The 15,219-nt window shown below is 37.7% G+C and overlaps 1 protein-coding gene across 2 annotated transcripts in view; it reads right to left on the bottom strand.

Annotated features, from left to right (window-relative positions):
- DLG2 (discs large MAGUK scaffold protein 2) overlaps positions 1–15,219 on the bottom strand; it is a 730,880-nt gene that overhangs the window by 41,065 nt on the left and 674,596 nt on the right. For both annotated transcript variants that reach the window (XM_042839962.1, XM_042840043.1), the window contains one exon: positions 10,305–10,481. In XM_042839962.1, coding sequence (XP_042695896.1) covers positions 10,305–10,481 — 177 coding nt within the window. The remainder of the gene's footprint in view (positions 1–10,304; positions 10,482–15,219) is intronic.

Raw genomic sequence — 15,219 nt, 5'->3', positions numbered from 1 at the left:
TGGGACCGAAGAGCCCAAACTGCAGTGTGATGTAACACACAACTTGCCTCAGTCTGCACCATTCTGGTAATTCTGTTTTTAAAGGAAGTCGAAATGTTCCAATGAAAAGCCTCAGTGATTATTTGATCCTAACATTGCCTCAATAAATACGCTTTTGGAAAGGAGTTGCTACCTTGTACATGCAACACCTTCACAGTGAGAAAATACCAAGTTCTCTTCAGGAGAGAATTATTTTTAACAGAGAAAAAAAATCATTGACAATAAGCTAAAGCCTGGCAAATTAAGATTAAGCAAAGCACAAAATTTACTTTTTAATGGTTAAGAAATTTAGCCATTAAAATAGCACAGAAGAGGTGTATCTGGCACCCATATCTTAGAATCTTGACTGGAAAAACGCAATTTCCAGTCACCAATGTCAAGGAAAAAAAGACACACAAGATAGGCTTACAAAGGAGATGAGACAGTGTTCCTTTTCCGTCTTTAAATAACATGGATCGGTATTAAAGGTTTCCATTATTTGGTGAATGGGCATAATTTTAAAAATGTCTGTAAACATTAAAATCTATCAGCACAGAGAGACATGTGCAGCTAAAGTTTTACCTGTCGGTGAATGATACAGTAGATTTTGAAAGTTCATCTCATCTACAAGATTTACTCATGGTGAATATTTGACTTTTTAATGCAATATGCTTGAATAATAACACCACTAACTCTAAAATGATCTGAGAAAGGGTGAGCTCTCTCCTAAATGCAATCAAACTCCATGAAAGGCACAAGCAGAGAGAAAAATCTACTGCAAAGGAAATCTACTGAAAGGAAAAGCTACTATTGCCCTTACCTTGACTAACACAGTCATAACTATAAAGATAATACTTACTACCTTTGCAAAATCATTTACAGGATCTACTGGCCGGATCACCTATAATTGAAACAGTAACACTGTTCGTCTAGGATTATGAATTTCTCTAGGAAATTTAAGATCAGTCCTGCAAAGCTAGCTTGTAACCTCTCAATGTAATATTTTTATTGGACAATAAATTATCTGGAGAGAAAAATGAGGTTTATCATATCCTCTAAATTGGTCCAAATATATGTCTTTTTGTAACTTGCAGAGTTTTGCACAAATGGTATACAAATATATTCTCTTAAACCTCCTGGTTTCTAAGTCTGTATAGTAAGACTGCTTAGTTTTTGGTAATTTTTTTTTAAATACAAACTCTATTCTTTTGATAGAATGATAATTAGTACAACATGTTTCCTTCTGTCTGAGTGGGATTATATATTTCCTACTGAAACACAGTGAATGCTGGTTACTATGGCTACAGTTTAAATTTAGAATAAATGCATTTCTCTGTATGTGTGGAATATTCACATGGAAACAGATCAAATGCAGCTTTTAAATTAAATCTGTGTTATTAAAACCACATGAACAGTTTTAAACTCAAACTAGCAGATGAAGTCCCCTGATAATATCAGTAAGAAATGAAGACTTGAGGCTGTATAATTGCCTAAATAGGATGGATGCCTTCTGAGAAAATAACTACCTCAAAAGAACACAGCATTCAACTTATTAATCTGTGTTAACATTTAAACTCATGCCAATTCTTTCTAACTTCCTAAAACATCTGCTTTTAACTTCATTTCTTTTTCACTGCATAAAGAAAGTTGAAAAGTAGCGTTGAAGAGTGGACCTTATTTATGAAATGCTTTGTAATTGAATTAGCAGCAATGGTGGGAATGGCTGCACTCTACAGGCAGAGAAGACAAGATGAGGAATGACAGAAACATCCTACATTGCTTTGAGTAGTCCATAAATAACATCACTGAGTGCCATTAATCCTCCAGGCAAATGTATCAACAGTGTTCATACATGCTTATAATACCTACTGAATATTACAAGTATCTCATAATTTACACCTCTGTTGAAGAAAGCACACAGTTTTGTTCTTCATTACAATTTTTCTGACACTTTCTACAATACTGGTCTTTTCAGTTATTATTTAGCTGAACCAAAAACTTCCAAGTTGAAATTTTATGTGTCTCAGGACAAATACAATACTGCTGCTGCCTGAAGTGTCATTGAAATGGGTTAACTCTCGGAGAAAGGCTCAGATAAAACAGATGGCTGTGCCCAGGATATAAAATTCTTTTAAAGCACTTCTGCTCAGGTGCTTTACTGCCTTCACAGAATCATAGAGTCATAAAATGACTTGTTGGGTTGGAAGGGACCTTAAAGCCCATCCCGTTGCAACCACCTTCCATGAGCAGGGTTGGCCTCCATCAGCTAAGGCTGCCCAGGACCTCATCCAACCTGGCCAACACCTCCAGAGATGGAGCACCACAGCTTCTCTGGGCAGCTGTTCCAGGGCCTCACTACAGGAATAGGTTCATTTATTGGGTGAGGGACTTGAGGTATGAGAGGGGGTTGCTCTGGTATCAGGAGTACACTTCTATTTTCTGAAGAAATCATCTCACTTTCCAAATGTTTGAAATGCCTTGTTTCATTGTGTGCTCTGGAGAAATCTGATAAAATTTTGTTATCTAAAGATTTTGTCTTGAGTGACCACAGTGTAGATTGCAGTGAACTGAAGTTGTTTAATTTCTCCTTATAGCTACTGTGTCTTTTTTTTTTTTTTTTTGCCAGAGAGTCAAAAAGTGAGTGAAAAATGTTTGGAATCATGAAAATAAAAAATATTGAATATCAGTTTTTTAATGTATCTTTTTGTATTTACATTTATTTGATATAGCTCTCAGAAATATATCTTAGTAAATATTTAAAAGGAACACTACTTTGAGTGCTTTTAGTATGTATCTTCAGTTTTGCAATTGCTACATTTTGACAAAAAATAATCATGATTCCTGTTATCACCAGGACAAAGTGGGGTTAGGCACAAAGAGTTTTTCACAGCAGCTAACATTGTGAATGCCTAAATAACAAAGGAGTGTAAATTCTTCACACTCCTCCATTCCTTTGGCTGCTAGAAAAATCACTATCCCTTAGGCAACACTTTGAACGATCATCAGAGGAAACCACTTTTAAAGGAAGAAATGTTTCATTTAGAATGGTATCCATTTTTTATTTACCATTGCTGCACAAAGTAGGATTATAAACTGGTTGTGAGAAAGATTAAATGAAGGGGAACAGTTTCCATCTGCCAAGTTATGCAAAGACTCAAATTTGCAACCAAGGATTGGCTAATATACACATTAATCTCACGCCCCTTTCTAATTATAAATCTACTCAGTAGAGTTATGCCTAAGAGTTAAACACAGGTACAATTTCTGAAACTACTTCATGGCTCAAGTCTTATTTGCACAAGTTCTAAGGTCCCTGAGGCTAAATGAGCTTTCAAGAGGTGTTCAAAGACATCCAGCATTCAAATAATAGAATCATAGCATCATAGATCATAAAATCGTAGGGGTTGGAAGTGACTTTTGGAGATCATCAAGTCCAACCCCATGCTAAAATAAGTTCCCTGCAGTAGGCTGAGCAGGAGAGTACCCAGGCATCCTCCTTCATAGGAAGAGACTCCACAACCTCTCTGAGCAGCCTGTTCCAGTGCTCTGTCACTCTCACTGTAACTTCCTATATTCCACCTCGTGCCCATTACTATTGTCCTGTTGCTGGACACCAGTGAAAAGAGCCCATCCCTTTGACTACCACATTTTAGATAGTTATAAACACTGATGGGATCACCTTCTCCAAATGTGACTTTGGAACTGAAAACCTCTGAGTCCCATAGGGAGACGACCTCATCAAGCAGAACTGAAGTGGATTTAATGCCCCCACTTCTAGTTCAGTTTAGGCTCTCCAAGTGTAGTTCCCTGCAGAACCATTACAGTGTAGAATAAAATCGTCTAAGATGATCTGAGATGTAGGACAGCAGGAGTAAATCTCGTGTACTCATTTTCTACAGTGATGCTCATTCATAACAAGTTTCTTCCTGGACCCTAAATGGGGAGAAAAACTTATCATCTGTCCCAAGTTACCACATTACTACTTGTGCAACTGCAGGGAGAGTTTGTTCTCAAGAGGAGGTGAATTCTTTAGGAATGAAAAACCGTGAAGAATGGCATCACTGACTTTTGTGGCTATGCTCAATTCCAGGGCATCTGTGCTCACAGAAGGACATATATTTCTGCTTTATTTGTCTGGGCTCCTTGTGTGCTGGAAGGACAGAGTTACTGTCTCATATGGATGAACTCATCTATGATTCCATCAGGGAGAGGTAATAAGACAGATTTCTACCTGGATTCTCAACCTTGTCAACTTTGTTGGTAGCAAACACTTTGCAGCACTTTTTTCGAAAATGATCCAGATTTATTCTCCTTTTTCCATGTATGGCCAAAGGAGGGGAGAAGACTTCAGTGTTTCCTCACTAGCAAATCTGAAACTTTAGCTCTTTCAGTTGCTGTTTTCTTCTGACTCTTCTCCTGAAGAACGAGAACTTACTACTGTAATGAAGCATTTAAAGACATAGTAATATCTAACCACTATTCTGTTTCTTGAAAATGGATCTTTGGGATCTTCAAAATTAGATTTTCAGCTCTTTTTTGTACACTGAAAACAAGAAGTTGAGTACAACTCAGCCAGACATGAACTCTGAAACCCCACTGTTGGAGGTTAATGGACTGCTACGAATTTTGTCAGTGCCTTTGTAAAAGCACTAATCAGTTTTCTCAGTAGAGATGTAAAATACCGAGTGAGACATGCTTTAATCTTTAATAACTGATTAATCACTGATGTAGAGTAGGGATGCAAATAAGAAACTGGTGTCTGGAATCAAATAAAATGGTTACAGTAACCTAATTTGCATGGATTTGGCACTGAGGCATTCTGCAGAATTAAAGCAAAATTCAAATCCAGCATGAGAACTGTTAAAAGGAGAGTTATCACATAGAAGAATGCAATATAAAATGGATTCTGGACAGAACATGCTATATTTTACATCTTTGCTAATGTGCTTTTCATGTCTTGCTTCCAGGATATCAGCTTTACATTTGTTTTGCCTGCAACAAATATACATTTGTTGTATTCCATCAAGTGAAGCATAACAGACACTGCAGATCACTATTTATAGTCCAAATATGTTGACTCAGTGCACAGTTTTCCATTGCTTCTATTCTTTGCACTGTTTAGCCTTGCTTGTGTGAAGTTTCAGTATACCAATAAGCTCTCATTCTCTAAATTATTTTTGAGTATTCCTGAAGTGGCATTTTTTTTGCAACAGAACATGTATTTTTCACTAGGAGAAAACATGCTCTCTTATAGATCTCCACCTTCACTAAGGAAAGCTGCTTGCTTATAGAAAGCAGCTCAGCACTTGGTGAATATTTCATGAAAATGGTAGACCTAATGCCAGTGGGAACCAACTTCTCATAAAACTGTTGAACAACCTTATTCTGTTTAAAAGCTAGAGGCTGTTTTCCTTTTTTCCCGTAATTGCCAGGGAACAACAAGAGAGTTATAAATACACATAGATATCAATTTTACTCTGTACTTATTTTGTTTCCGTTAGGTTAGTAAGTATAGTCAGGTAACTTATTATAGACAAAGCTTACAAGATCATGCCATGTAAAAAAGTTTTATCATCTAAAGATTAAAGTCTTAAGGGATATTTAGAAAGGTGGACAGTTTGTAGGAGACCATTAAAAATAAAATTCACTTGAGTGGATAAACATGCCCTTCTGCCAAGCTGAGCAGAATAACAAATTTGAACTGGCTTTTTGCTCACGGGGAGTTCTGTCCTCTTGTTCCTTGTCCTTACAAATGTTTGCAAAACATTGTTTTTTAATGTTTTTTTCTCCGATTTTCTTCTCAAAGGAAAGTGTGGTTACATGTGTGTTTTGTGAGAATGCTGTGCATTTGATAACACGACTGTGTGGTGCCATCACGCACATTTATTTGGTATATAACAGAGACACGAGTTACATAACTTTTTCAGCTACCTGAAAATGGAAATCTTGGAGTGATGTACAACACAAGTGGTTTAGTCCTGTAGACAGCAGAAGGATTATGTGACTGATTTAGTGTTAGAGGACCAAATCCTCAGTGCCTACATAAGAAGCAAATGTAGAAGTAGGAAGAATTTAGGCTAGGCTGTTCTGGGGACAATGTGTGTGATGCTGCAGAATAAAATCCCTTTGGATCCACAGATCAGAGGTGCCACAACATCTAAAATACCGAAGCTTGCCATTCATGAAGTTGGAGGTTGCCATTATATAGAAATTGCAATTAAAAAAAAAAAACACACAAAAAAAAGAGTTGTAAAATCAGTGCCACAGCAAATTAAATTGTTTGTACTCTTGAATTAAAGCATCTGTGGAAGACTTTAATACACTCTAACTTATGCACTCTGGTTTCAGGCTTTTTGTTGATTTGACCTTTCTGAATGTAAGAATTTCCATTGGGAGGGAGTCTTAGAAATAGGCTGCTCTGCCTGCTACTGCCTGTAATGGGAAGTCGGGCCCATTTACTTAGCCTGAAAAGGGAAACAAGAAATTATAGTGATATATATGTAGAAATTAAAAGCTAAATTGATACATCTAAATGTAATAAAAATCCAATGTAAATCTAATTCTACTGGCCATTCTAGTATAAAGCATAGTAATTTTTAATGATCAGCTAGTAATTCACGTAGTTAAATGTAGTGTTCAAATAGGACCATAAGCTGCTGAGACATTGGGTATAGGACTTGAAGGTGCGTCGCAGCACCTGGAAGACCCTCTCTGAACTGTTTTCCACTGTCACCGTTGGCACAACTTGGATAAATCTTAGTGGTGGATGTGGAACCAGGACCAATTTAGCCTGTTATGTTCATTTATTAATACTATATGATAACAACTATTTGGTTCCTGTTAAAACACAGCTTAAGTGGTTTACAGTCTCTTATGCTGAAGTCCTATTGTAGCCAACATCAATACGATCCAGAATCATAACACTTCTATGGCACTGTTTGGTTTCTACCTCGGTACCATGGTGCAGAACAGCAAATGCATACAAACGTCCATAAGAAGTGGACAGAATGTTGCCTCCAGATGAAGAAAGGGTTACAGCAATACTGCAGCACTTTAGATCCCTCACTGGGATCGTCACCTCAACAATTTGTGAGATTTGGTCCTTGCACAGATCAATGGGGAAACACAAGGCCATTGTCATTTCCGTGCGCTCTCTCTTTCAGAAACCCTCCTTTAGCTGCTGTGCTGCACTCCAAAACACCCTCTTAAAGTTTGACTTTATAATTTAACAATCAACAAGGCATCAAGTCCACACATTGACAGCAGCACTGAAATCTAAAGGCAAAAATCGTTCAGACTCTAATGAATCACTAAGAGATAAAGGCTGGTAATATACACAACATCCTGGAGAGAAGAGTGAGTGGCAGCTCCCCTGCAATTATAAATTATGATTTCTACTGCTATATCACATACATCATAGAGAAGAGTCTGGAGTCTTGATTTATTCTGCAATCAGAATCAGCTCATGCTGCAATGTCATTGTTTGAAGGTGTCTTTTTGAAAAAATATTAAAAAGAAAGGTAAGAGTAAATGCTTGGAAAGCAATTACCATTACACAATGCCTTAAAGAAATAATATATTGTATGTGCCATGGTTTTGTGTGTATATATACATATATGTATATATTTGTATGAACATCTATATACATACATAAGCATACATACTAAAGTGGAACTGAAGAGGTTAGTGGCTTTCAGAGCTATTCCATAATTTCACTTATGAAAAATGCAGGGGTTATATATTATCTGTTGTAGGACTAGAGAGAGAGAGCAAACCAGAACTCAAAGACCCACTCTGGCACTAATAACCCCTGGATTTGTACAGCCTCCCCCTGACCCAAAGTGCAAATAATTGTTGCAGTCCCAAAGGATAAATGCATGGGCAAAGGAAGGAGGTCAAGTACAACACACATGTACATGCACACACACAAAAGAAACAAAAATAAAATTAAAGAAAAAAAACACCACCAACAAATTCTAAAGCAGATGAAAAAATGAAGAGCCTAAAAAAAGAACAAAAGCAATATATAATCTCTTCAGCCTAAAACATCATGGAAAGGTGGGCTTGCAGGGCAAGTCATAGCTCAGTGAGCAGCCACAGAAGCTCTTCTCTTTTTCTACTGCACCATATATCTTACCACTTGCTATTACAGATGTCCAATTACACACAATGCAATGCTTATAGAAATAGTCGCCTATAAACCATAAGACATATAACAGCAGCCTGGAGAAACCAGCTTAAACCAGTCTATATTCAGTCAGATGAATGAATTCCAGGACTACTCTTGGATTGAGCCTCTCAGACTAAGTAAGCAATGCACGTAGAGGAAATTCAACTCTGAATTAGTGTATTCCGGCAAGTCTGATGAGTTTTATCCTATATAGCTCAGCTCACTGTGCATTGATTGCTCATCCTCGCCCTAGGTGGTGTAAATGACCACAGAAATTGCTGGCAAGAGCTTATTGGATTCAGTGGCCAGAATCCACAGGAAGTCATATCCACTTTTCAGTGCACTGGCAAAAATATCCTTGTAAAACTGAAAACTTGTATGTAACAATAGCAACCTCCGTGCTGAGGTGTATCACATCACTATATTACTGCAGACAGGAAATCAGATGCCATTGATTTTTTCAGGCTGCTGAGATTCACTTGTGAAGAATCAGGATAACAAGCAGAGAGCATAGTAACTAGACCTGCATCTTTTCTTTTTTCTTTTTTCCCTCCCAGTGTTTGTAAGTCACGTCTTTTCTCCAAGCCATATCATATGTCTGACCTTGACTAGAAAGCCTCTGTTTTTGGTCCTTCAAAGCAACACTGTGCAGTCAAACAAATAATCCTTAGGCGTTTGCATCCACTCCATCTTATAGAAGATACAACTCCACATCTGAATCAGTTGCTTTGCTTTGTCATTCTTTCCCCTATAGGTATTTTCTTATGTTTGATAGCTATTTATAGCATTTCGTGGCATACATCACACTGTGTGAGCTTTGTGCACTATCTCTCTCGGTAGTAACTGAACAGACTTTCCCCTTTTCCCATTTGTGATTGCCTTTTTCTGAAAATCCTGGTGGTTGTTATTCAAACATGGTAATGATTAGAGAAAATAAGGTCCTTGCAGGGCTAATGTCAATAAGGTTTTTCAAGGCCTTTCAGTTCACTTTTATGTAATTTAGAACAAGGGCTACCATGAGCTCTACTAGCACCCAGGCCAGTTCTCCTTGAAATGCCAGCAGGTGCTCTGTAAAGCACCAAATGTCCCATTTTCCCATTATATAAAATGGGCATGATCATTTTTACATTAATGCTAAGGCTGAAATAGCTAGGAATAGAAAGTTTATATGCAGTATGGGAGCATTGCTGCAAAAGAGAAATGTAATGTGGTTTGACAGATTTCATTTTCCTCCCACTCTTTCAGTTCTTGACCTTTCAATAGCAACTATCAACAGAGGCACAAAGTAATACTTATTTGTGCCATAGTCCTGATACTATCAGAGACCTGTGGCCAATTTTACAAAAGCACCCAAACAGAGTAAACAATAGAAACAAAGGGTAAGACTCAGATGTCTATTTTCTCCCTTCTAGTCAGCATGAATCCATCACAGCTAAAGAAAGATTTAGATTTAGCTTGGAGAATGGATTAAAGTGCATTCATTTACATTACATGAAAAACATACTGCAATATTGATTATCCATCAGTTTCCAGACAGGCAGAGATTAAATTAACAGTTTTTGAAGTCAAAGAGGATCATTATGTAATTTAGCTTTGTTCTTTACATCACACAAGCTCAGCAGTTTAATTCTATTACTCTCAGAAAAGAAAGACATACAGCCTTGGCTTGAAAATGTCAAGACATTCATCACATCCCTCAACGGTTTGATGTAATGGCTAATCACCCTGACATTAAAACATGTGCTCTACCTCAAATTTGGAGCTAATTCCCAGACTCAGGTTCTGGTTTTTCTTTCTGTGCTGATGTTCTTTATTAGATGGTGCTCTCGCTCTGTCTCCCATCCTGCCTTTCTCTGTGAAAATGTTAATCCACTATAATATAATATATCCACTATAATAAAAGTCACCATTTCAGTTTCTTCTCAGTACAGTTAAACAGCCTAAAGTCTTTAAATCTCACAGTGAAAACCTTATCATCCAGCTTGTGAAGTAATGACTGCAGGATTTTGCTCTACTTCCCCATTCTTTCAATAGATTGACACAAGCTGTTTTTCTAATAAAATGGAATATTTTAACATCACGGCCAAGGAGGCAGGAAGGAGGAAGCAGCACTCACCTCCTCTTGCTGGGTATAACTCCCATCTCCTCACTGTCTCCCTCCAGGGTGACCCTCCTCGCTTGCCACCACTCATCGTCCGAGGCATTGATGACGTGAAGAATGTCTCCATACTTAAAACTGAGGCCTTGGCTTGGGAGACCACTGTCTTTGCTCTTGTCATAGTCAAACATGGCTCTACAAAAAAGAAGTAAAAATGTGAAGACAGGTGATTTTATCAGTCTAGGAAACATATAGTTGAGACTAATTTGTCATATTTTGTGTTCCAGATAACCAATTCTCCTTTTCAAAGGGAAAGGTCTCTCTTGGAGGAAAATTTCCCACTTTGAAGTTAATATCTGTGGAATGCTTTTGGTTTAAGAGAAATTGAACACTGAAGTACTATTTCACTCAAAAAAAAAAAAAAAAAAAAAAAAAGATCATCATTTCAGAGAACACAGAAAACAAGCCTGATAGAAAGAAACCACTTCTGTGACCTTGCCAACAACAAGAGTGGCTGTTGAAACTGTTCTTTCCCCACACCTCCATCTGCCCAGACAGGGATGCATTCTGAAAAATAAATACAAAGGATACAAATACAAAACTGTCCTAAGTGTAACGTACTTCAGATGCATGGACGCATCTATGTTAGTTAGCATTTATTTCAGATCAGCAGTGATTTTTCAAAAGGAATCTTATTATTCCCATTCACAGTGCTTTGGTTTGTGTCCAGGAGCTGGTTTAGGCTGTGCAACACAGGCTCCTGAAATCTGAAACTAAACTGAAGGATTCTCTGACCACAGTAAGTCTAGTTTAGCATACATCCCTTCCATGCATGCAGCACCACCAGCTTCTCTGTCCAAATCCACCCCCCAGTGCTGCACCAACTGCCCAAGTAGCCCTGGCTGCTTGCTTTGATGTCAATGAGGTTTTTCATCAGTTTGAATTGGACCTCTGGTTTGAGTGTACCTATGCAAAAATCCTACAAATAGGAGGTAAAGTAATATATGTATAAGGATTCCATATCCAGAAAGGTCCTTCACATGAATCACAGCAAGTCTGTATATGAGTGGAGGTGGTGAGCTGAAGTTACCTCACTAAATCCTAGATCTTGATTAGGAGATATGTGGGAATATTTTTCCCATACAAAATATAGTTTAAAGATCATGTCTGACAAGAACTGATGTTTATTTTCCCATAGGGAAATTCCAATAAGGCAAATAATATGATTATAATCCTAAGTACAGAAAGGCTAGATGAGTAAAATACCTAGAGGGACATAATAAGTCCTACGCTTTTATTGAAAGAAAGTTGAGGTACTCTCTTTGCTTGTAAACACTTCTGTGAGAAGGATTAGATATAATTAATTGTTGTGCATTGTAATGTAATTGAAAAGAATGGTAACAACAGCTATGGCTGTTGTTTATGGCTAGATTTAAAACACTCTCTCCTTATAATGAGGAGGTCTTAAAAAAAAAAGTTATCAGAGGTGTAACTATGCAACCAAAAGGTCTCATAAGCACTCATTCTGCATGAAGGGTTTGGCTCATGAAGAGAAAAAATGCTATTTTGAATATGCCTTCTCTGAAAGAGTTTATGGTCTATCTGGTTCAGAAGAGCTCAGATAAATCCCTTCTGAGGAGAAATGCAATAACTAATCCTGCTGTATAATCCATTTGAGCTTCCAGGATGAGCCTGGAAGTACTTGTGCCTTTTTTGGTAAATGTAAACAAAGTGAAAGTAACGTGAACAATTCAAGTGACTTAGCAGTGGAAATCCTTCAAAAAATGTGGCTATGTCTTAGTAAAAATTGACCTTTATAAAGGATTCTTATCAGTAGCAGGTCATCTGCTGCCTTCTCAAAGAAGGCTTTCTATGACAACAAATGATGAAGAGGCATTTAAATTCAGAGGCAGCTAAGTATTGTCAGCCACCACTCCTTAACCAATTAATAACAGTCAATCTCTGAAGAAGAGAGTGCACATACACACAGATTTACAAGACATCATCTTGCTGGTACTGACCTTAACAGCAGGTAGTGCTCTGAATTTTATCTCTGTATTAAACAGTTGGCAGCTGAGAAATTCACTGAGTAATTGTGTGCCTTGCCATAAGCCCATCAGCATCTCTAGAGTCTGACCACAAAGTTGGCTACCTTGATGAATACAATTTTGGATCCACACACTATTTAGTCACTCAAAACAAATGACAGTATCTGCTGTTGCAGAAAATGCACAAGACTGTCAATTCCCAGCAGTAAACTTCATGCCAAGTTAAAAATACTTAAAAATATTTTGAAAGCTCTAAGACAAAGGGTGTGTTTGAAAACCTAAGCAGGAGAAAGAACTGAGGGCAGTCTTGAACAGATACTTGCACCACGGAGCAGAACTTAACATTACAGAATACCATCCTGTTAGCTGACATTAACAATGAATGCAGAATGCAATGTTTGGTGCTGACTTACTTTGATTGGAGTAATCTTGTGCAACACTAATTAAAAAGAAGTTTGAGAAAGACAAGAGAATTTTTGAGCACACTTTTCAGTGAATGAAGGATTCTTGAATGCATGCTTTATGTATGTTGAATGCTCCTTCACCAAATGAAAATGATACAAGAACTGACTATTACTACTAAACATTTCAAATTACGAGCCAGGTTTAAGTTTATAACTGCTTTTAATCTTTCACAACATTTCTGGTCAATAGCCAGTTTTCTGTTATGAAAGAAATCAACTTAAATTATTCAACTTTAATTTTAGAGCTATTACCAATGTTGCTGTTAGGCCACATCAGCATCAGATATTTTTCCATTCAGTACCTTCTGCATAGGGCATTTGATCACAGGGTTTTGGGTTACAGGGGATAGATAAGACATTTTGGCATTACAAATCACAGCATTGCTATCACAGTGATTACTGTGAGATGTGAATAAAACACTAAAATAGGAAACAGAGCTCACTGCAAACTAATTAAACAAACGCATTGAACTCGTGGTTTGGCAACTTTAGTTCCCTTACTAGAAAAATAACTATAGGAGTGGGTGTGATTGTCAAAGGGCATACAGGCATACACCCAATTGCCATTACTACCTTTTTTTCCTTATTTCCGAGTTTTTTTACTTGTGTTTTGAGAAAACTGCTTAATATCTTTACAACATTATGAAATAAAAAAGTGCTGTCTGAGTGCTATATATTGCTACTGTCTTCTCGGTGAATGTCTCCTACTTGAAGAAAATTAAGAAATACAGTTCTGAGCAGTGAAATGGAAGATGCGAACATTTAGAAAACACTTTATATCAGAAATATTCAAGATTATGTGCATCCCTGATATTATTCCAGACTTCAGAAGTGATCACAGTGCTAAGCTAATCCCAGCAGTAATTTGGACAGAACCTAACAGATTTTATTTTTGTGCTTGGGAGCTTCTTAATCATTTTTCAGAACCCACATCTGCATAAAGCTGAACACAAGCATTCCAAAACAGCATCAAAATCCTTGCTCAAAGATTGTTTGAAATGAAAATGTGAGAAAATTGCCAGTGCAAAGCCGTAATATACTGCCAGATTTGCAGTGAATTGTCTACATTCCATTTTGTGCAAATACTTTAGCATCTGAAGTACATTCAAAAGCTACGCCCCATTGCATGGTAAAGTCCTATTTCTAATGACAGTTCTTCTTGCATCTAGAGTAATAAATATTTGGCATAGGGTAAATCATATTATCTTTAAGGAAACAGCCATTCCGTTTGTGGTGCAGATCCATGCATTGCAGACTATTGGCACCCACCATGCCTGTGTTGTTACTGGAATTTTAAAAATTACAAAACAAGGTACAGAAAGAGTAATTGGTCTTGATAGCCTGTGTCAGAAAAGGAAATAGAGAAACTGAGATTCCTCGGCTGAGGTTGTAAACATCATTTGTAAATAGTCCTCATGACCTTCCTGACAAGGCAAAGGATATGAATGCATTCACAGCCCAGCAATATATGTTTACTGAATGCCCATGCGCGTTCGTGCACAAAACTCCAAACTTCAATTCCCTTACCACTGTACCATGGCCAGTAATCTCAATATGATGCAGTTCAGGTACTGCGTGGCAGCTTTATTCTCATCTTTGAAATTACTTTCTTCTTCTAGCACAGATGGGAGTTTGCACATAAATTTGCAGGTTGCTCTTTGCCATTTACTTGATTATGAAATGACAACAACATTTAGCAGGAGAGAACCTCAGCTTCCGTAAACAGCCTGAACTCTTCGCAATCTGCCAGCATATCTGCTTATGTACCACTTATAGGTGTCACCATTTTCTCTGAAAATGTCCTTAGTAGAGATTCTCAGACATCAGACTTCATAGCATCATCATTAGGGAGAGATACATTATTCTCCCTCTTCTTCACATTTGTCCAATGCCCCTGCCCATTTTTTTTTCTGCATTTGGGGGAATGCAATGCATAGAGGTTTAAGGATTTGCATGGATTTGGACAGCAATTCAGTGTCAAAGTCACAATTAGACCTCACATTTCTTTGCTGTCTATTCAGCACTCTCAGTAAAGGTGTAGTTCAACCCACTTGCAGGCTAAGCCTAAAGAAAACTTTAGAAGAACATAGAACTTAGAGAATTCATTCATGTCGCTACAGCTGTGATAGAAATAACCACCGCAGTGTAATTAAGATCCTATTTAAAAGGGTTGAATTTTCACATACTGGCATGTCAGTAAAGACGTTCACCTTCTCTTCTCAGCTTCCACCTGGAGAAGGTGGACGGGCGAATCTTGTGCATAGACCCTGCTGAAAGGCTGCTCTCTCCCTGTGAGCCTGGGAAGCTCTGAGGTGCTGCTGCAATGCCTGCAGGTTGCCAGATCACCCCAGTGCTAGGGGTGATCCAGTTGGACACTTCTCTGGAAGTGTGGGAATGAACTGTTTTGAGGAACACCTTTCA

This window comes from Centrocercus urophasianus, unplaced genomic scaffold (assembly GCF_019232065.1).
Source record: "Centrocercus urophasianus isolate 14NV4802_14NV808 unplaced genomic scaffold, USGS_Curo_1.0 seq_1, whole genome shotgun sequence".
Classification (NCBI taxonomy): Eukaryota; Metazoa; Chordata; class Aves; order Galliformes; family Phasianidae; genus Centrocercus; species Centrocercus urophasianus.
Note: the sequence above shows the minus strand (reverse complement) of the source record. Positions and strands in the feature narration are given on the sequence as shown.